Source organism: Cydia pomonella, chromosome 18 (genome assembly GCF_033807575.1).
Source record: "Cydia pomonella isolate Wapato2018A chromosome 18, ilCydPomo1, whole genome shotgun sequence".
Classification (NCBI taxonomy): Eukaryota; Metazoa; Arthropoda; class Insecta; order Lepidoptera; family Tortricidae; genus Cydia; species Cydia pomonella.
The window spans coordinates 13,957,061-13,981,258 of NC_084720.1; the positions used below are offsets into that span (position 1 = coordinate 13,957,061).

General features: G+C 36.4%; 1 protein-coding gene across 1 annotated transcript in view; it reads left to right on the plus strand.

Annotated features, from left to right (window-relative positions):
- LOC133527902 (parathyroid hormone 2 receptor) overlaps positions 1–24,198 on the plus strand; it is a 55,951-nt gene that overhangs the window by 23,697 nt on the left and 8,056 nt on the right. Inside the window, exons 8-15 of the mRNA XM_061865096.1 lie at positions 79–181; positions 2,328–2,408; positions 5,695–5,774; positions 8,284–8,409; positions 10,058–10,246; positions 14,224–14,282; positions 14,735–14,842; positions 20,508–20,610. Of these exons, the coding sequence (XP_061721080.1) occupies positions 79–181; positions 2,328–2,408; positions 5,695–5,774; positions 8,284–8,409; positions 10,058–10,246; positions 14,224–14,282; positions 14,735–14,842; positions 20,508–20,610 (849 nt within the window). The remainder of the gene's footprint in view (positions 1–78; positions 182–2,327; positions 2,409–5,694; positions 5,775–8,283; positions 8,410–10,057; positions 10,247–14,223; positions 14,283–14,734; positions 14,843–20,507; positions 20,611–24,198) is intronic.

The following is a 24,198-nucleotide window of genomic DNA, read 5'->3' on the forward strand; positions in this document are numbered from 1 at the left end:
CCCACATCAAAGATCCCCACATTCGTGTAAATCTCACATCGGATCGTAATGGTTTTTTATCGTCTGTCTTTTGTTTAGAATTGGTCGGACGAGGCGTCGCAAGATCAAACGTCGTGTATGATTCTCGTTATTTGTATGCACTATTTTTATCTCACCAACTTCTTTTGGATGCTCGTTGAAGGTAAGAATTTTGATTTAAACGTACTTATCTACAGATACTTATTGTGTACCGTAAAATGTGCCTGTGTACTTTTCTCCCGACTGGGTAATGTGCTCCAACAGATTTTATATATGAAAACTATATCACAAACACATTTCAGTGTTACAACATGATAGTACTGACGGTCTACTTTAAATTGAAATTGATATATATATATATATAGGCATCAATATACGTAGCACAATATAAAAATAAAAAATCGAATTTTAGAGCAAAGAAGACACATTTTACGGTATAGGCATTTTACGGCAACCTCCCGCGGGCCGGACCGTGGGCTGTCGCGTTGGATTTCCGCGGGCCGGTTTTGAACGCATCACGGGCCAGAGTTGGCCCGCGGGCCGGGGTTTGGAGACCTAGACTGAATCTAGACTGGCCAGACTACAGTTTTACGACTCATTTTAGATAACAAAAGTAACAAAACAAGCCTAGACTAGACACCGAAGCTGAAAAACATTTTAAGAATGTAGACATAGTCTGTTCAACTGTATCGTAAACCATAAAATTTTATTATTATATTTCGAGATTATTTCTGTGTGGGTTTGATGGTTGGCAATTGGCAACTGCAAAAACGCGTATTTATATTAGAAACAATATTCATGGATAATCATAAATCGAAAATATAAAATATAGAATCTCTGATGTTCTTTTGTTTTACTAGAGCAATAAGAATCACTTTAAAAATTCCAACGTAGGCGGGTCCGTATTCAGAGCTATAAATACCGATTAATGTAATCAAAATTTTCAGAATTGACAGATGACAGGCGATGGACGTATCGGTGATTTTTATTACTCATTGAATCCTTTTAATAGAATGTTTTCAACAGAAACGTCGGTTGCTTTCCACTCATAGTAGATATGAAATATGATTGTTTGCATTTTCTGTGAACTGTAAATTTTATTGAGAAAATCTCTTGAACCATTAGAATTTTTAGGGTTTTGAAGATTGGCAAACGAAACCCCATTCCTAACCTGTGTTCTGCGCCGGTCTGTATGTTATAAATGGCATAAATCTTAACAGTTCATATTTACAAAGAAAGTATATGTACTACATATGTACAGTAGCCGTAAAAAAATCTATGATACTGCTATTTATTACAGGCATTCATTAGAAAATTCCTGAAATTAGACTTTAAATCATGTAAACAAAATATATATATATACTGACGTGACGTCCCACTGCACGTGGCAACATGAGCAGCCATTTTAGCATAATGCGGATTGGAGATTTCTCACACCCTTTCGCCCTCGTTAGCACTTTACAATTTAATACCGACCGGGCTACCGCGATAACTAATGCAAATTAATTATTTTTAAAATAAACCCTAGTTTGATCGAACTGTCATTTTCATACGGCCCTTTATTTTAAATTTCATCGAAATCTCCAGAGCCGTTTTAAAAAAATTATGAAAATAAGAATGCAATGTATTTGAAAAAATATAATATTATTTGCCGCAATTGTATATCTATTGCTACTATAACATAAAACATTAAATTTAAAGTATTTTTGCGTGGTCTGACACGCACTTGGTTTATTTTTATTTCTTTCTAATAAACCTTGAACACAAAATATAAGAACAAAATATTTTAATGTGTAGCTAAAAAAATGATTGACAGATTGAAATATAATTCTTTAACAATAATTGGAGTAAAAGAAGTAAACACATTAGCTTTAACCTTCAATATTATGTTTCAGACGTCGTTTCTTTGTGGGTTACTTTTCTTGGAAGTTGTTAATTATATGATTTCTCGAGGGACTGCCTAATGTTTTATTAAGAAAACATGTCTGGCTTCGTTTTTGATATTTTCTTGTTAGTGTTAAGTGGTTTTTAAAAAAACGACTTAGAAAGATATATTTTATTTATATTTTTAATCTTTATTTTTTAAGCCTAAAAGTCATGTACCATCAGCCGTAAAAGTGCATGGCGACTTTATCAATGAATTCATTCATAATTTTTCCATGCAATTTCGCAGCTCACTGGGAGGTTTTGAGACTATCGAAAACTCTATGCCATAATAATATATGACTAAAGTAGGGGCCAACATTCTTTGGATGATTATTTATTAATGTGATATGTTATATAATATATGTTACTTTTTTGTGTTGCAGGTTTATATCTATATATGCTAGTCGTGGAAACATTTACTGCAGAAAATATAAAGTTAAAAGTCTACACCACTATTGGATGGGGTAAGTTAAAATTTAATGTGAATTAGGGTAAATCATCAATTACTGGCCACTGTTTAATAACTGGCCACCTTATACTAAAAAATAATTATTAAGGTGACAATAACTAGTAGATATAAGATACAATCGTATCGTAGATATACTAAAATGAAATCTGTTTACCGTTAAATAGAATTCATTCTTATCCAGCCAGCCAGTTATTAAACAGTGACCAATAATTAACGATTTACCCTAATAGGTGGCTAGTTTATTAAAGGATGGCCAGTTATTTACACCTTATACGAAACATTAATTCTATTTATGGCTGAATAGAATTCATTTTTAGTATAAGGTGGCTAGTTATTAAACAGTGGCCAGTAATTGACGATTGACCCTAGTCATTATATTTTACATACATCTTTATACAAGGTGTCGCGTTCTGTACGGATCAAACGACACGAAATTTGGCTTCACATCTGAATACAGATTGATTTTTTTATTACGAAATAGTTATGGATGTGATCTGTCGGCTGTCAATGGTGTTATTTCTTCAACCAGAAATGTCGCTCTTCATTGTTGACATATCATATCCATAACTGTTTAATAATAAAAAATCGAACTAAAGAGGCCTCCTGACCATTATTTTAATTCGTTGGGTTTTCGATTTATTTTTAAGAATAAGGATTACTTTATTGTTTACCGAGTCAAACAAGATGTTAAAATGATACATAGTCACAACAGCTACCTTTTTCGGGTATACAATATTATATACAGATCATTTCTTATAATAATTCAACTCCTTTAATTTTACCTTTTTGAGATAATTAAGTTTCAAATCTTAGGCTAGCACGGTTCACTAATAACACCAAATCGACGATTTACTGAGGTGTCGTTTGATTCATACCTTAGAGTCCATAGTATTGAAAGCGACAACTTATATAATATTTTATTAATACACAAATTATATTAACTGTTACTTATAAATACGCATAGGTACCTACATAATATATAATTTCTAAACTGGTAAGAACATTTAGGTTAGGCTAGGTTGACACGGCGCTAATTCATCCCGTATACCGTATACGTAAGTTTGCTATACGTCCCGTATATACGGGATTGTAACCATATTTTTTCCCGTCCCGTTTTTGTCCCGTATATTAAATACCGCTACAGAATACGCCAAATACCTATATAAATGGTCAAAACAATTATATCTGTTAAACCACCTTGTTTCCTTACCTATATGAGTTAAAGCTATGTGAATACGTATTTGTTAACTCTATCTGCCTATTCCCAACTTCTGCAGGTGATCAGTTAATTGATTTCGCCAATTATATTGGGCATCCTCAACCAACTCCTCTAGCTCTTTATTCTTCCTACGACTTCAAGTTACATCTTTACCTCTGACTGGCCCCAGAATCTTCCGCCAGATTTTCCTCTCTGCGACTAAGAGCTTGCTATCTTCTTTCTGAGTCAGAGTCCAAGCTTCACACCCATACATCAAAATTGGCCTAATTACAGTCTTGTAGACACGATCTTGATAAAATCTCGTATACGGTATACGAGTAAAAAATAACGCCATGTGAACCTAGCCTTACAGTAGCAGTTATACTGAAATAATTTCCACGAATCCAGTTTCAATCGTAGGAGTAATTAATCAAAATCATTCAACTAACCGAAATAAACACACGCGCCAAAATGTTTTACAAATTTTCATAAATTTAATTTGCAGATGCTAGCACAAAATATTTTAAACGCAAGTACAATTTCATATATCCATAACATAAGTGAGTTTCGCACCAATCCCTAGGTGCGAGTGGGACGAGCTGACTTTGATATGATATATGATATTTTTAAAATACGTACTAAACGAAACAGTCGATTCCGAAAATCCAAAAAAACAGTTTATGAAAATTTTGGATATACTTGTTTTTGGCTTAGGGCAGCCGCACTACAATATGTGCATTCCCGTTGCCAGGGAGGTTTTGGGCTTATACTGAGCAACTTTTACTATGGGACCAACCCCGAAATCGCGAAAAAATTTTCTGGCTTTTTCATACATTTTAGCTGGTCCATTTTCTATGGGAGGGTAAAAAATTTTTTCGCGATCTTGGGGTGGATCCCATAGTAAAAGTTGCTCAGTATAATCCCAAAACCTCCCTTGCAACGGGAATGCACATATTTTTTGGCCACCTTGTATTTATAGTATCCAAGTCAAAGCTGTACTGCTGAACTTTATATACACATACAAATTTAGATAGCATTAGTTAAGGGATCAGCAAATTCCGGGTCTTACGCAACCCGGGAACAGATATAATAAGCCGAACCAACATAATCCTATGTTACCTGGTCTGCGTACTGGTGAAATTGACTATGTGTGTAAACAAGAAAGAGGAAAACCACTCTCCAAGCGAAGGGCCCCACCTCGTATCCCTGTCATTTAAATGTATACATAGCTTTAGCGTGAGCCAGTTCATGCCTGAACTGAGCCCCATTTACTTTACATTAGATCTTTTTGATACCTAAGACATATATGTAAAATAATACTGCTTGCGCTTGGCAGGCCATAACTCTGTAACTTTGATTATAAAAAATAAAGTTTTATTCTATTCTATTCTATTCTATTTTAGGTAGCAATTTCTTTGTACGAACCTGTCAACATTTAAATAGACATTTTGCGTCAGCTTTTATTTATCAATCTGTACACGTGAATCGTTCTTTCAGTAATACACAAAGCCGCCCATATATTTGGAAACGTCGATAACATGATATAAACATTCATATACTGAGACAAATATTTTGATTTACGTTTAACGCGTTTCCCTTTACGATCACATTTATAATGCAATATAAATACAAGTCATTTCATTACGAGCTTTATGTTTCGTTTTTAAGGTTGAAAACTGTATGTTTGTAGTAAAAGCTTGAAAGCGGATTCTGTTTTAACAATTTGATATGGGTTTCTTATGATTTCGATACGACCATCAGTCGCGTTATTGGGCATCTCACGCGCACCCACAGACCTCCGCGGACAATCAGGACTGTGATTACATTTTGTCAGCATCAATCAGTGTCAGCCGTTAATTGGTGCTGTCAAAGTATCAAAACAAAATGAAAATCAAATTGATAAGGCAGTACGTAGGTTTAGCACCGGAGCGGGGCGACACGTATCTTACCCAACTTTTTGGAACCATATTAATTAGAGAGGGTATCTCACAGACGAAATACTGTCGCGCCTCACCTGTGCTAAGACTGCAGAATCGGCTTCAAAGAAGTGATTTAAAATTAATTTGTCCGTTTATGTTCGCAGGCGCGCCGGCGGTGTTCCTAACGATATGGGTGATATCGCGGTGTCTCGTCACCGTGGTGCCCTCCACCGGCTCAGACGGGGTAATTTATCAATTTACCGCCTATTTCACTCTAACGGCCCGCCATCTTGCCCAGGATAGTTAAATGTCGAGTTGACATTTTGATTTTGATTTTCGCATGACAGCGTTCTGAGTTAATTATAGTATGTAGAGAGAAACTGCAATGCCGAGGAGAGATCTAATTTATCTGTGCCCAGTATATTCGCTTAACAGTAACGATAGATTGATCAGTGTTTTTATTTCAAAGTTCCAAATTTTAAATCGATAGCGTAACTAGATCTCGAGATTATTATCGATATGCCAGACGGACGCACTATGGGCTGAAAATGGGCTCTCTTTGACATATAAAAAAAAAATTGTCTGTTTATTTCATACTAAAAAAAACATGCATTTTTTCTAGCTTAACTACTAATCTTAAATTAAAAAGATAACATATAGTAACTGAGTTATAGTAACTTTTGAATTTGTCATTAAGAGTGTCGAATTATGTTTTTTTTTTCGAAAAAAATGATGAGCCAGACCCTTTTCAATAAAAAAAACTTTAAAATTCAATTGGTGCACTTTTTTATACTACGTCGGTGGCAAACAAGCATACGGCCCGCCTGATGGTAAGCAGTCTCCGTAGCCTATGTACGCTTGCAACTCCAGATAAGTTACATGCGCGTTGCCGACCCTAAACTTTTCCATAAAAACAATTAACGATTTTAAAAAAACGCACCCGTGACGGAAATATGCCAAAAATTTCAAATAATTCGTAGTATATATAACCAACCATCTGCGAGGATATTACGGTTTGTTTTGCGGTTTAGGAAAAAACGAAATTGATTTTTGGTTCCTGCTCCATATTTTTTCCAAATAAATCATAACTGGACACTCTTAACGCCAAATTGTCCCAAATTCAAATGCTGCTGCATTGCTTGCTGCCAAATAACAATGTTGGGCAAATCCTATTTCAATAAAAAAAAAATGTAAATAACAACTTTGGTTTCTATATCAATGAGAGTGGGACAGACAGAGTCCCACTCGCACCATAGGGGTGAAGCCAGACGAGCGTAATTTTTTAAGTTGTGAATCAGTTGCTCAATTTCTCCAGCATTCAGTTTTCTTACAAAATGCCTGCTTGCTTCACACGGCGACGCAAAATGAGTTGTTTCCCGACATACATTAAAATTTCTGCCGCTGAAATAACGCAGCTCACACGACATCCTATTGCAGAACTCTAAAAATGGTTTATGTCAAATTCTAAGTCTAATCTAGATACATAAGTGAGGTAAATATTTCTATGATTGTAAGTACTAAGCATAGCATATAAGGTTGGAGAGGATCCTATCGAAGTAAGAAAGCTAAGTAAGTGTAAATATCACTTTAGAACCACAACGGTCTGAGTGTGATATAAAAAGCTTCCGCAAAGCTGAAATAAAGTAAATATTGAACAATATGTAGTATTTTCTCAGCAAAAAATAACACTAGAAACGTCAAAAGAAAATGTTATTGATATATATCACGTTAACACATTGACGCATTTTTTGTACGAGTATTCCTCAATCTCTCGATGTCATGTTAGACATTTTTTATTACAAAGAAGAAGGGCAATAAAACATAGCCCAGAACAATGAAAACATACGAGTACGTATACTTCACAATATGTGTACTTACATATATACGTCTCCGTTTTTAGTTCTTACTTGATACTAATAGTTTTATATAGGTAATATTGTGATATTTTTTTTTGTCATTTTACTCTGTATTCTGACCCTGCACCAATTATGATCTTTCGGTTTGGCTCATGGTTGACTGGTAGAGAATGCCTTCTGGCATTAAGTCCGCCATTTGTACTCTTCATGTATTGTGCAATAAAGTTTAAATAAATAAATAAATAAATAAATAATAGAAAAAGGCGGACATTATTTTTTGCATCTGGGTCTGCCTCTAGCATTCGAGTATGTACTGTCAGCTGCAGAGAAAAGTAACGCCATGCATAGAAGTTTGTATACAAAGGTACTAAGCAAATCGTATTGCTGACTGTACGTGTACAAATTAAATATTTCGTCAGGTGAGAATACGTTTGTGACATACGCCACTTACATTGGTTTGCAGGAGAGCGAAAAGCTGCAAAAAAAAATTTTTTTACGCAAAGATTTATACTTAGGAAATATTGAATTTATTTATCATTTAGCCACATAAGCTTGCTATTTATAGTATCTACCAAGCAAATATTTGGAATATAGTAGTAATCATGAAATAAAACATTTTAATTAGTGATAATACTGATAATTAGATTGAAATTTTAGATATGTCACAATTTTTGTGATTTCTGTTAACAAAGTGTAATTATCCTATAGCAAAATGCAGATATGGCACAACATGTTTGAAATATAGATTTTTTATGCCGATCAGTGACAATTATGTTATATTTTTTGTTATTTCAGAAATCAACAAAAAAACGTTTTTTCTCAAATATGGACACGGCACAAACGTATTCTCAGCCGACGATTTGTATGTACAAATTCAATATTTGAAATGTGTTTCAGCTGGCGCTGGCGGGTGAGGCAAAGGTCTGCCTCTGGATGCACGAGCACCAGGTGGACTGGATCCACAAGGCGCCATCGCTCATAGGGCTCGCGCTCAACCTCTTCTTTCTAGTCAGGATCATGTGGGTACGTACGTGTGGGTGTTATTCTGTGGATGTATGAGTTGCGTTAGCTGACACTCGCTGGGGAGGCGAAGGTCTGCCTCTGGGTGCACGAGCACCAGGTGGACTGGATCCACAAGGCGCCCTCGCTCGTAGCGCTTGCGCTCAACCTCTTCTTTGTAGTCAGGATCATGAGCGTAGTACGTATTAGTCTGTAGATGTATGAATTGTGTTACATGACACTCGCAGGGGAGAAGGTCTGCTTCTGGATGCATGAGTACCAGGTGGACTGGATCCACCAGGCGCCCTCGCTCGTAGCGCTTGCGCTCAACCTCTACTTTCTAGTCAGGATCATGAGCGTGCGTATTAGTATGTGGATATATGAGTTGTGTTAGCTGACACTCGCAGGGGAGGCGAAGGTCTGCCTCTGGATGCAAGAGCACCAGATGGACTGGATCCACACGGAGCCGTCGCTCATAGAGCTGGCGCTCAACCTCTTCTTTCAAGTCAGAAACATGTGGGTACGTTGTAAACAGAATCAAACTCGAATAAATATGTGTGCAGGATTTTCAAGAATAACACTATAGAAGCCACTTTAGCGGACCGGAAATAAATAGGTAGGTAAAATGTTTTTATCAAATATTAAATACAACGTTATAAATTATAGTAACACTTACAAATAGGCGCAAAGGTCTGTACAGAAAAACCACACTTCACGTTGGTCAGCAAATATTTAAAATATAAGTGAAATTTCATTTACTTCGTTTTATGAGTGATTCCCATGTGTGATTCCCACCCCGACCCGTGATACCTTTAAACGTGATTTGAAAATCATGGAATATCTGATACAACCGTATTTGAACGTTTCCGGGACTCAGCCTTACACTGAAATGTTGACTAGAAACGGTATGTTTTATTTATTATTTACAAGTAAATTCACCGTGACCAGATACTGTTTAGTTTTTAAGGAAAATTGAATGGGACAGGGGCCGTAGCTCTATAAATAATTACTGAGGTAGTAAGGAAGTAGAACCCAAATTCACCTTTAGAGTTAAGTGTTTACCTTCGGAAAAGTGACAGGTACTATCAGTTGGGGTTTGTTGTGATAGTTGAGAATACTGGGGGGAAAAGTAAGGGTCCAATCGTAATTGCATTACCTTTTCTGTCTGTCTCTGTATATAATTTAAATAAATAATTAATTGTAACATATTACTCAAATTTCGTTGACTATCGATAGAGTCTTCCTTAAATGACATTAAACAATAATGTGACTCTGCAATACGAAAAGCATCAAGAGGATTAAACTGCGTTTATGCAATTAATTTATGGAGTACATAATGTTACACCTTTATTTCGCTAGTTTTTTACATGCGATAATTGCCAATGTTATTACAATTGGATTATATGTGCAATTCTGAAAAAGATAGTTTTAAAATCATGTCAAATCCACAGCCTGAAACAATCACGCGGCAAATACGGCCTCTCATACATTAGGTCAAGTCGAGCGCAATGTATGAATGGCCTTAATTTGCCTCTCGCCGCGCCGCATGCATCTTGCGTCCAGTCCGCGGCCTCACACAGAGAAAACCTTATGTATAGAATTTGATCTGACTTTTTAGACATTGCAACCATAATAGCGTCTTTTATACAACACCAACATATTTTTTCCTTAGGTTCTCATAACGAAACTGCGGTCAGCCAACACTCTAGAAACAGAGCAGTACAGGAAAGCAACAAAGGCTTTGCTGGTGCTGATACCCCTGTTGGGTATCACCAACTTGCTGGTGCTGTGCGGCCCCAGCGACGACTCGTGGTTCGCGGCGGCCTTCGAATACACGAGGGCACTGATGCTATCCACACAGGTAACATGAAAATCTTCCAGCAGAGCTTGCTCCGCGGCGGACAGCATAGTGACAAGCGTTGCATTTGTTTGCAATAAATCGTGTCATTCACGACGACTAATCTTCGCGTCATCGTGGATGACGTACTGTATGAACGCTATTCGCCCCGCTCTTGAGTCGATCGTAGTAGAAACTTGTTTCTACTCAGTTTGGATTGGACACATACTCTTCACTTATAAATTATGTTCGCCCATTACCAAAATTGTCTTAAGATCTTCAAGCATCTCTCCAGTTCCACCTCATTTTGAAATTGTGAAACGCAGCCCGATGGCTGAAGAAGTTAGATCTTACTTAATAATATGGGAACACGGCTGTGCCCTCGCTAACAAAAGCAGGATTCGTTTTGTTTTGATTCCGTAAATTTAGAGAGTATATAATAAAAATTTCGTACAAGCAATTTTTGGTACAAGCTTTTGACGCTGACTGTACTTTTCTTACCGCTCGCAACTGATACTCAATCTAAAAACCCCAAACACAACTAGGTTGCGTCGTTTCATCACAGAGTTCCTATGGCCACCTCCTGTCTGCATCATCAGATCAGCTCGATGGTACCATACCTAATATTGCTTTGTCATCCAACTTACAAAGATTTGACTTCAAAATAACATACATACTAACAGGGCAAGTTAAAAAAAAACTTGTAAAAATAGAATCATTTCTCAGTGGACCTATTTCATATTGGTAGTCTACAAAATAGCCAAATTAAATTTACTTGGATTTATTCAATCTGAATCTCATCATGTTTATTCAGTTCTGAAACTACATACAAAATAGAACCACAAACAGCCCGAACAAAAAACTAACTTAGCTCAAACTTTGTGCTAACATAAACCCGCCTGCGCGCCCGTAATATCATGTTACTAAGCTAGCTGTAAATAAAAACTCACCTAACGTTGCTTTCTCAACAGGCTTTCAACCGAAACTAACCCTTGTTGCATTTGATTAAAAACTGTTTTTTAATGAATGCATAGGACATCTAAGTCAGACTTAGTTTCACCACATTTTTTTTTTCATTTTCGATTCTGGATTCAAAGCATCCCAATCCTTTGTGTGGCAAAAACAATTTACTAGCTACAAGATTATACTCGTATTATTCAGCAAAGACATAGCATTCGGTGTCATAACCTTTTGAACGCTAAAACCCTAAAGGCGCAATATCATTATTTTACGAGCCGGGAACGCTTATCTTATAAAGTATATATTATAGACATTCAGAGACCTAAAAACGACCTTCCATTCAATCATACTTTGAATCTTTTTTCAGACAAATCAAATTACATTTGACCTAACCTACCAAGGATATAATTAATTTCTAACTTATATCCAATAAAGGTGATCTAATTCGGTCGGTCAGTTTGATCGGATTAACTCACGTACATATTTTAGTTACTCGAGCGACATGTTTCGGAGAGCCTTGAGTATCGGTCACAATAGCCGCGCGCCCCGTACTGAAACAAGTTGCGAGAGTGACAAAAAGTACGTAATTTACGTATTCGTATTTTACGTAACTCACGAGAGTTAAACCGTAAAATTAGCTTAATTGAAAGCGAAGGCCTCCTTTTTAACTCGAGCAGTTTGCTTTCGTATGTCCTGACGGTCTCCTCTACAGGTCGCAATTCTTTACCAATTCTCGTGAAAGTTTGTGATCAAATAGATTATTTGGTAGTAATTAAATACACGGTTAGGTAAACGTGCACTGATTTTGTCGGTCTTATTTGTAAATTTCGTAAAGTTTGGACTGCTAAATATGGTAATTTGTATTACACATATCCTTTACTCCACTTTTAATAGACTATATTTGTGTTATTATGACTTTTAAGTAGTGTAAATGAAAGTTAGACGAAATTAATTTTCTCCAGAAATTACTTCAAATCAAGTGATGATTTCTCTGATAATCGACTTAATTTCAACGTAATTTGGATAATTAAATAATTTACAACATTTTCTGTAACAACATTTCTTACAATTTACCACCACAATTTTTTAATGATTTTTTTTAAACTGCCCCTTTTTGTCATATATTACCAGTGACGCACGCTCGCGATCTCTCTATTAAAAGGCAAGATGAGAAGACGTGCTAATAGAAACCAATACTTGTTATTTAGATACGAGTATTACGTAACAAAAAGTGTACAATTTCAACGACTAAATCTATCAATTTTACATTTTTGCTCTAAAATTGTCTCTTAAGACGAAAGTGGAGGACCCACGCGAAATCATCATTTCATACAAACGTAGTCCTCATTTCTCTCTGGATTTTAACAGTATTGAAAATATTTTGACACAATTTGTTGTATAGTAACTACAGCGTTTGATTTTTTTTTTCGATTTTTTTATAGGAGTTAGACGCATTTAAATTTTTGTATGAAAGGTTTTTCAATCCTAATTTTTATAATAATACAAAAATCAATAAAACTCAAACATAGGGACATAGCTATGGCTAATATACATCAAATTATGTGAAAATATTTTCCAAAATATCAATATCCAGAAAGGAAAATAGGGACTACATTTGTATGAAGAATCGGCCGTCCTCTTTCCTCTAACGCGAGGTCTACAGCTCAGAGAGCCAGTAGTGTTAGTTTAAATCACGGCAGTTTAAATACGAATAAAGTTGATATTGCCCGAGCAGTCGTGAAAAACAAGTAACGGTTCAAGTTAAAAATAACCTATTTAAGTGTTTCATTTGTTCTGCAACATTATAGCTACAACAACAATTCACAGAAAACGAAAAACTAATAGTCGGTAGTGAAGATTTCTCCTTTGCAGCGTCTAGCCATATTAACCGAACAAAGCTTTTAAAGCCTCAACCGTCTTCTAAGCGCTTTCAATTTTCTAAAGCTTTGTCAATTATAGTTTAGTTTATGTTCGTAATAGCTTTAATAAATAGAACACAGTAATAGTTTTGAGGCAACTCGATTGATTTATGAAAATTCTTTTCATTTTATTTATGGACTGCTGATTGAAATTTGAAGTAACTTTCAAATCTAGAGCTTTTAAACTTGTTTCAATCCACTTCGATTAATTTACTTTTTATTCCAATTCACAGTAAATGTCAAAAACGTTTTTTTTTTACTAACTGATTTTATGAAAGGTTTACAAATGAAAGTTATAAACATAAAAATCCCAGGAATATCACCATTTCGTTACTCAGAAAAACGTAAATAGGAAACTTATCGGTGACAATTGTACGAGTACCATATAAAGAGACTACAATACAACAAAGAGTTGGTTCAGACGTGCGCTAAGCCCTTCTCAGACGGGGCGTGAACTATTGCACGAGCGTTCTGGAAGAAAATTGTAGAGAGAAAAATAAAGGATAAAATACCCATACGAGTTATTTATAATATGATTAAGAAACAAATCAAATTATTATTTTGTTTTGTGCCTTTAGGCTTCTGTTACTTTTTAGGGTTCCGTACCTCAAGAAGAAAAAAACGATCTCGATGAGTTCGGCCAATCTTTTTTCAGTGTTATTATTTTAATGCGTGTTTTATTTTCGTGCCGGACGCGGCATAATTTACACGGCAGGCGAGTGCAACTATTTACTATGATACATACATACATAAACATGACATAATAAAATAAACGGGAATTTCCTCCCGCGGACACTCCGGCTGTGGAATGAACCCTGCAGAGGTGTTCTCGAGGGACTACAGTATGGGATTCTTCAAAAAAGGAGTGTACAGGTTTTAAAGGCTCGACAACGCGCATGTAACACCTCTGGAATTGCAGGCTCCCATAGAATACGGTGACTGCTTACCATCAAGCGGGCCGTATGCTTGTTTTCCACTGACGTGGTAAAAAAACTATCGACGTAGGTGTAAATTCGAAAACTAAATAGCCACTTACCATCTGCATACCATCGGACGGCCCATTCTGTACCTGTAAATAAAATAGCTAAAATTTAATAATTAATTGTAAATTGTTTGTTTCAGGGTTTCACCGTAGCATTGTTTTATTGCTTCATGAACACAGAAGTACGACACGCTATTAGGTACGTATAAAAACAGTTAACGAAAACAGGGGCCAGGGGCTTTAAAGCCATTACAAAACACGTCAAAATACTGTCATCGCGATGCATACATGTCCATAATGTACAGCGACATCTACCGCTAAACCGAGCCAGTTACTACTTCAGGCGCAAACACAAGTGTTATAACTTAGTTTACTGTAAAATAGTTACCAAACTAAAAGTAGCTAGTATGCTCCAAATGTACCTAGGGCCACTTGCACCGTCTCACTAACCCGGGGTTAACCGATTAAACCTGGACTTGCCAGTACAATTTGACGCCGAGTTAACGGGTTAACCGGTTAACACCGGGTGCAAGTGGCGCTTAGACATGTTAAAATAGTGTCTGTTTTAAATTACAGTTTTTTTGGATAGTGTAAAAGATTCCCGCACTAAAAACCCAGGGATAAGTTTATCAATATTAATTCTCTGACCAGGTATCACGTAGAACGGTGGAAGACCGGACGGGCGATAGCGGGAGGCCGGCGGAGAGGCGCCTCGTACTCCAAGGACTGGTCTCCGAGATCCAGGACCGAGAGCATACGGTGAGCGAGCGTTCTGGCTTCAGCATGAGATAGTTGTGCTTTAGTTTCCATATAGTTAGGATTAATTTATATCAATCGAAAAATTTCGTTCTAACCCAGGCGCGTGGACCATATAGATAAAATATGTATATCTTAGAACGCACTCCGATTAATTTCTTGCGATTTCAATCTTGCAAGTGCGTGCGCTTATGAACTATGCCGTACGTTATACTTTTGCGGTTCTGAAACTGCGAGAAATTGATCGTAGTACTTTCTATGCCTTAAGGGGCATGGCACACTGCGTCCGTTTCGCACGTCGCTCCGATGTGCGAGCGGGATGTCGCTTTTTTACACGCATAACGTTGTCTCTCGCTCATACTTCGGAGTGCCACGTCCCTAAAAGGTTCTTCATGATAAAGGGTTCAGCTTCGGGTCATGTAAGAATCTGGGGGTCATAACAGCTTTACTCAAGGAGCCAAACTTATTATTTCTTAGAATAAAAAGTAACACCATTACAAAACAATGAGAAGTTAATTTAGCAGTAAAAGAAACATTTTGTTTGATATTAAAATAATCGGATAATATCTTATTATATTTACACAAAAGTAAACAAGCTTACCTAATCAATGCAAACAGTAATTTTACGGTATTTATACCTAGAACTGTAAATACTAACGGATTTCTACGACAGCCTATTAGTTAATATTAATAAAGATACCAATTTCAAAAGAAATATCTATTAGCTTGGCTGCTATTGATACAAATTAGAAATAGTTTTCTTTTTAAATGAAAAAGCTTTTTTGCTGCTTTTGTTAATTCTCTGTCTTTATACATCTCTAAATAATCGGCCAAGAGCATGTCGGGCCACGCTCAGTGTAGGGTTCCGTAGTTACTCTTCCGTCACAATAAGCTAAACTGGAGCTTAAAGTATAGTAAATTGTTAACCAAGGGATGAATCGGTACCTTTCACCCGAGTTAAACAAATAGGCAAATTTGCATTGAAGGGAAAGCTTTTTACGATAACTCAAAAACAACTAAACTGATCATGTCCGCTATAGTTTTCATTTAATGTCTTTCTTAAGCTCTACTTCCACGATTTTTTTCATATTTTTTGGACCTATGGTTCAAAAATTAGAGGGGGGGGGACACATTTTTTTTTTCTTTCGGAACGATTATCTCCGAATATATTCACTTTATCAAAAAATGTTTCTTGAAAACCCCTATTAGTTTTGAAAGACCTTTCCAACGATACCCCACACTCCAGGGTTGAAGCGAAAAAAAAAATTTACCCCCACTTTACGTGTAGGGGAGGTACCCTAAAAAAAATTAAATTTTTAGATTTTATTGTACGACTTTGTCGGCTTTATTGATTTATATATCCATGCCAAATTTCAGCTTTCTAGCACTAACGACCACGGAGCAAAGCCTCGGACAGACAGACAGACAGACAGACAGACAGACAGACAGACAGACAGACAGACAGACAGACAGACGGACATGGCGAAACTATAAGGGTTCCGTTTTATGCCATTTGGCTACGGAACCCTAAAAAGGACACAATCTTATTTGTTACAGAGTGAAGCTTCCAATTAACTAGTACAATTTGCCTTATCCGTTTTGTGTGACAATGTTTGGAGATCGAAACTCTGAGTCGGAGACCGAATGTACTAATTATCGCTCTCATTCATTCATTCGTTTGAGTGTTAGCACAGGCGCTAATTAAGATTTTCTATTTTTATATTTGTTAATAATAAACAAGTATAGTAAAGTGTCTACAAACTGTGAAATGATTTATGTGGATATCTAACTCTCGATTAGCGTATCAAACACATGCACATATGACAGTTTTAAAATAAAGCTAACCGACTCAATACGTCTAAGGCAAATTTGTGAAATTTTCGATTCGACCAAACCTGAAGTAATTGTTCAACCATTTATTTTTTGCACTAGTTAGTTCGAAACTTCAACGAATTAATTCATGATTATATAGTTCGAAAGACGAACGACAAATCGAATTCGAAATACCTACCGTAAATCGTCATTGGCATTAAACAAAATATAGTACGTTTTTTTACCATTAAAAGTAAGGTAAGTTATTTTGACGTGTATTTTTATTGAAAAATAATTCACGGCAAATATGTAACAATTTTAAATCTTATTCGATCATTTACATTATTTTGCTTTCATAAGTAATTGTTACTGATTTAAAAAAAGCGTTTTTCAATAAAAAGACGTATCAAGATTGTTTACCTTTTTTCTAATGCTAAAAAAAACAGAACTTAGCAATGAATGAAACGTTAAAATTCGAATTATCGTCTGTGTACGCATGTATCATACCCGCTTCAAACCTCGCTTGTTTTTTTCTTTCCAAATCCATATTTGACGTACAATTTCTGTTCCCACTAGGCTCACGGTATGAAGAAGCCTGGCGATTCGGTTCTGGATACTATCCAACATACCGGCAAGGACTTATTGCATTTACGAAGACTTCAGAGGAATAATAATGTGGATTTGGACGAACATATTCTCTTTTTCGTTACTTTGTTTATAATAAATGTAACCTACTTTGTGTTACTGGTTTTTTATTCACTCTTTCGCATCGCTTGACACTTTAACCCGAAGAAAAATGCATGCCAGATGAGTCATTCTACTTTTATTCTTGCGAAAAAAAGTATAACACGTATGACGAAACCTTAAAATTGCTTTTAATACACAATTAGTATTGACACCTTTTTGATAAAAATACTTGATTAAAAACTTAAGCTCGTAACGCAGTAAAAATTTATTAATACAAAGATGAACACATCAAAGCATTGGTCACTTAATTACTTAATGGATATTAGCAGTAAGTAGTTATTTTATAAACCTGTTAAAGAATTACGCCAAAGTCTCTTATAAATCGGAATTAGATAATTCCGAAAGAAGAATTATAACAAAGGATGTTCTTTTAAAATCTTCTGTAGGCTTAGCACAGCAGCGCCGCGACAGTATCTCGTCCGCGAGATAAGACTACTCATTCTTATCTAATTAATACAGTTAGAAAAAGGCGTGTTAGTTTATCTCGAAGGCAAGATACTATCGCGGCACTCCGGTGCTAAGCCGAGGTCTGACAAAAAGTAGAATGGCCCATAGTTTACTTATTGGAGCATGACTCCGCAATGTAGAATACTCTTGAGTGTTGAAAATAATCTAATTCAACTAATATGTCATAATTACTAAAACTAAACTTGCATGCAAACTTTGGCCAATTCAGCATTGAGCTGCAAACCATCGACTTAAAAGAAAATAAGCCAATAAAAGGGTAAGTAAGGATTTATACATTTAATCACTTAGTACAAACAACAACACTTAACTTTCCATCGGTGGACCTTATGTCTTTTGTAATAAGGTCCACAGATGAACAGTTAACAGTGTGGGCGATGGTACGACTAATATTAACAATGCACACAATGAACAAAATCATAATGATGTTGTCAGTATGAAAGAAAATGTAATTGAAAACGCAGTTGAAAAAAAACATGTAATTTTGTTGTTGTCAGGCTGTACGCTGTAAGTGACGTGCGGATGACGAAAGTCGCAGCATTACTGTTGCAACCTTTTCGACGCCGTGTCATTCGCAAAAGCTGTCACTCAAACGACGCGTCACCTAAGTGTCAAAACTGAAAATGAACTCTATGCGTATGCACGTAGGTGTATTTTGCTCTGTGGTCTGTGGTGGATTGATCCATCTTAGGCGTGGGACCTGCAGTTCGAATACATCCGTTGTTGGCATCGAAAGGGTAAAGAGTCAATTCAATGAACCTGGCCGCCGCTATACAATCGAAGTTACGCTTTCGTTTTAAAAGTTTCACTGCTGCAGTTGTCATCCAAACGTTACAATCAAGCAAAAAACGGCAAATTTAACTACTACGTCACTCAATTTTCAATTCAACGCCATAATTTATATAGTTCAACTGTGTACGTCAATTATATTAATTTGTATAATTAATTACAGGGCCCAGTTCCCCTGAGCTACTCCGCAATCAATCTTGCTTGTATCAATTTCAATTGCACCTAAAGGCTTCCCTATTGAAGTTGAATACGATTTAATTTATATTTCTAAGTAAAACCTTTACGAGTATATTCAATTTTGTTATTCTATTTTGTAGTTTCGCTTAGAGTTGAATTTTATATTGGAAAGTAAATTATAATTTGCAATGCTTTGGCATGAAAGAGGCTTATTTCAATTGCTTGTGTTAATAATTGATCATGTAGAATCAATTAGAAATATTAAAATCCCAAATCTAATTTGAATGTGTGTTAACACAAATTAATATGCGAGATTACTATAAGAATACTAAAATATAAAATTGTCTTCATTTAAAAAATAAACAAATAATTTTAGTTTCAATATAGGTAGACGTAATTAATAGAATTACGTACCTAACCTAAAACAAGTCATTATCAAGTATTATTTTACTTACTGCGACGATGACGCGCAGATTTGTTAAATCTAACCTTTAATTACATGACAATACGAGTTAAGGCACGCGTCTTCGTGAATGACATGATCTATAAGCTGCTATTGTCAGTTTGACAAATTCACTGAGCTGTCGCATCAACGGATGGAGTTCGGAGGAGTGGAATGCTAGGACAAACCAGGGGACCCAGCCCAAATGACAATCGTACCATCAGTCGTAAAAATTCATTCATATTTTCTCCATGCAATGTACAGTGCCTCTAGTGTAAATTTTGTCGATAGCGAAACGTGACATACGCGTTTGCGTTAAGTCTCATTTTGTATGGGTTTTTGAACAGCGCGCCAAGCGGGACGTATTGGAAAGTCAAAAATCTCATACAAAATGACACTTAACGCAAACGCGTACGTAACGTTTCGCGGTCGAAAATATTTACACTAGGGGTACAGATCGACAACCGCCAAACGACAGGTAAAACGAAAAGTCACGTGACTATTTCCATACATTATTTAAGTTTCGATTTGCGTTTTCTATCAAATATTATCATCTTGGCTAGGCGCCTAGTTTAGGAGCGTTTCGTCATGATCGCTTTCGTCAAAAGGAGACTCATTTATTAATCATTACTCTTCTTATAGATCGTGTCATTCACAAATTCGATAAGAATACGCGACTTGATGAAATGCTTGTAATTAATTGAAGCTCTCCAGAGTATTTATGTTATATATTAGGACCTTTCAAACGCGGTAAGGCTCTGTTGTGGGTTTTCAATTTATATTATTTATTAAAATATTTGGGCGTGATTGAGTAAATAATTTGAAATAGATTTATATTCATTAATATATCCTTGCATATTTAATGTTCCATTATATTGTGAAGAAAACGAATTATTGAATAAGTAGCAGCTTATCGTTTTGTTACAGAGCTTCTGTGTTAAGATTTCGCAGTTTCGTAATAATAATAACGGCATTTCTCATCGTAGTCTCATGACAGTAGTAATAGTGAAAAAGGAGAAGCGTAGCGTAGTAGAAGTTACTGTAATATATGTAGAAAATTGCGTAATTTTGCAGTTGTTTATGGCTTATGACTAAAATAACGAAAATCACTATTTTTTTAGTCAATTTAGAAGGGAATGTATGTAAATATGTGGTTAGTACAGATGACCACCAGAACGAAAACAGTTAAGAATAGTTAAGGTAGTTTTAACGAATTAATGAAAGAGCTTGGCCCAGGTTGTACAGCCACCCGTCGAAGCGAGAGTCGGCCGCGTCCGAAACCACGACCACTACACTACTGGTGCCGCGGCACTCGCTGGCTCCCCACCATTTACACGTCGTAAGTACCTAAAACAATTATGAATGGTTTTAAACTGAAATACATGTCATATGTTGTGTAGCGTATCGCTACATCAATCATCGTTCTATAGAACTACTTCCGAGTCTAGTTTGCCAGTTCGAGTTTGTGCTTAAACAGTTCGCTTAGTTGTTTGGTCTGTTGTTGATTCACGCGAGTACCGTTAGATGGCGCTTATATCAAAACTCGTCTTCTGCCTTACCGGGATATGTAACCTTTAACTTTTTGAATATTTTTTATGGCTGGTAGCAATTGAATAAAGAGAGTATTTGCGCTAATTTTGAATTTAAATTTTAGAGGATTCGAGATTGTCAAGATGGAGAATTTTGTTTTGGAAAGAAAAGGCAGATCGATTGTGATTCTTGGATTGAGAAGTCCATTTTGTTCCCTGGGTGTTAGACCGGATTGATTTTTATTTCTTGTTTAAGTATAGTTATATTATAGTACAAAGTTTCCTATTTATTTATTTTTTTACCGAACTTGGAAGTGCGCGGCAGATCCGATCGGGCCGTGGAATTGGTGATCGTGATTGCCAGTGCAAAAGCAAGCTTTTGAACCCTTTGTCGAGAGGACTCCAGAAGGTGTTCCTGAATACCGATCCTTTTTTTAAGACAATCAGCAAACCATAGTCGGTTGGAGGAGTCGAGCTCAAAATTCAAAATTCAAAATTCAAAAATTTATTCTGCAAGTAGGCCTCAAGGGCTCTTTTACAAGTCAATACAACATTAATAGTAACATCATATAGTGACATGAAAAATACATAATAACATTTTATAAATACAAAAGCCAATACCTGGGTAAACATTACATTATAATAATCTTAAAATAAATAATTACTACAATACAATAGAGATGTATAGTCTCTAAGGTTAAAAACACATTAAATCTGGAGATGTAAAAGGTCCCCAATGTCAGAGTACTAATACTAATAAAATTTGGAGGTGTAAAGTCTCTCCAAGTGTCAAAATAAAATTTATACTAAATAAATAAACCGCGTCTGGACTGTTAAACTAGCAGTCTCATAAACTAATGCTACATTCTGTACATAACTAGTATGTACCAAGTCAAGTATATTATACAATATGACAGAGACGTACAGTCACCACGGTTAATATATTAAGTTTGGAGATGTATAAGGTCCCCACGGTCTGAGAAAAATAATAATACACAATAAGATTTGGAGGTGTAAAGGTTCTCCAAATGTCAAAGAATAAAAAAAATAAAAAAAATTTATGAAATACATATTTCACGTCAAGAGACTGTTAAGCTAACAATCTTAAAACTAGTTCTACAGAATACATAACTACTATGTATTTAATATGTCAATGTCATCATCAAAATAACTAAAACATAACAAACATTAATACATAAGGTTGAACAGCTAGAAACAACAGCGCCATATGCCTCTCCGGGACACTGCACGCAAAACTATTACAGCTTTTGAGACTGGATACTTGGCCATGATTCCGTGTCTCCCAAGTAGTCATCTATTTTATAGTATCCCTTTTTGAGAAGTGCATTTTTGACGTATTGCTTGAATGAAGTATAGGGCAGGTTCCATGCCTCTAAGGGTACTTTGTTATAAAATGTTACACAGTTTCCCATGAACGATTTTTTAACTTTCTGTAGACGAAACTTGGAGACTACTAACTTATGTTTATTTCGCGTATTATAACTATGGATATCAGACAGTTTCTTAAAGGACTTTATATTCTTATGCGTATACATTATCACATCTAGTATGTATTGTGAAGCTACTGTGAGAATATCTATTTCCTTGAATCGTTCTCTCAGTGAGTCACGAGAAGCCATGTTATAAATGGATCTCATTGCCCTCTTCTGAAGAACGAAGATGGTTTCTATGTCAGCTGCTTTGCCCCACGCCAGTATGCCATAAGACATAATACTGTGAAAGTAACTGAAGTAAACTAGGCGAGCTGTCTCCACGTCAGTAAACTGCCTGATTCTTCTTACTGCATACGCGGCAGAGCTCAACCTTTTCGCTCGTATTCCACGTGGCTCTGCAAGTAAACTAGTGTTCTGCAAGCAAACGACCAGTCACTTTACGCGTATATTCATCTGTACCTTTTCAGTTTCCTGAACTTCAAGATTTTATTTTATTTAAATTTTCAATGATAGCTTCCGATTCCCGTTTGTAACCAGTTAATTATTTATTGTTTGTTTTGTGCCATATTTTTTACTTTTGCCATTTATCCCTTGTTAAATATTTGTGATCCGCATTTTAAATCTCATAATTCAAACAGCCTCATCCTTCGGATTTTATAAATCTTCGGTTTTAAATTTAGATCTCTTTCCTCCAAGTGAATTAGCCATCATCGTTCATTCCACTCGCATCTCATCACTTCATCTTTGTCACAACTAAATTTTCAACCGAGTTTTTTTTGTACTTACCTATTCCTTCATCTGGAAGACATACATACACATTTCCATCGAGTTTAAGATAGCCACTTAAAAATAAGAAGCGTTAAAATTGTGTTTTTATAAAAATTCGGTTTATACATCGTGTAAAAATACATATGTAAACTTGTGATATTTTTTTTAATGGTTCAAATTATACATGTTCTACAGGAAGTAATTGTTTCACTGCAGTTATTGTTGTCCTAAAGCACCCCAGAGGTGCAAAGGGCCTTCACAAGCTTGCGCCACGCCTTCCTATCTTCAGCTCGCCTTCTGGCCTCGCTCCAGCTCAACCCGACCGCTCGTAGCTCTCTTAGGACGGACCGTTGCCAAGAGTGTACAGGACGCCCGGAGCCACGGCTTCCGTCCGGCGGTTTCCACGCGAAAGCTATGGTAGCATTATTCGTTTCCCCGCTTCGAATAGTATGTCCTATCCATCTCCATTTCCGTGTCACAATTTCTTCGTCAATGTGTTTGCCGGCATATACTCCATAGGTCTTCATTTCGAATGGTTTTTGGCCAGAAAACGCGAAGGGTGACCTGAGGGACTTGTTGACGAAAACTATTAGTACCTGAAGCAACACAGATTTCACAATGGATTCGAAGAGGGAAGGTTTAACCCGTCGCGTGAGCACATTCGACTCCCAAACAGCCTTTAACTGAGCGAACGCAGCCTTCGCCTTCTTTATCCTGTTGTCAATGTCTTCATCCGCTCCACCTTTGCAGGATAGTATGCTCCCCTGGTAAACAAATTTTGACATGAGTCTAGGCTCTCACCCCCCAGCGTTAGCGGATCCGTTGTACTTGACTTAACTCACATGCTAACTGTCTTACGTCTGTTGATTCGCAGGCCCATTCTATCAGCCTCTTCTTTAAGACTTTCAAGTTTGGCTTCTAGATGAGCAAGAGTAGGCGAAATCAACACGATGTCGTCCGCGTAGTCCAAGTCCTCTAAAACGTTCGTGTCCCATACTAATGAGAAAGTGAGGTCGAGGCGGGAATCGAACCCGTGTCTTCCGCTTACGCGGCTAACTTCCTGACCACTAGACCACCCGTCCCAAATTCTGTAATATATGCATTTTTTGCAATTAGGAATGGGTGACTTATTGCAAGTAATTATGGAAAAATAAGAGAGACCCTTTCGTCTTTCCT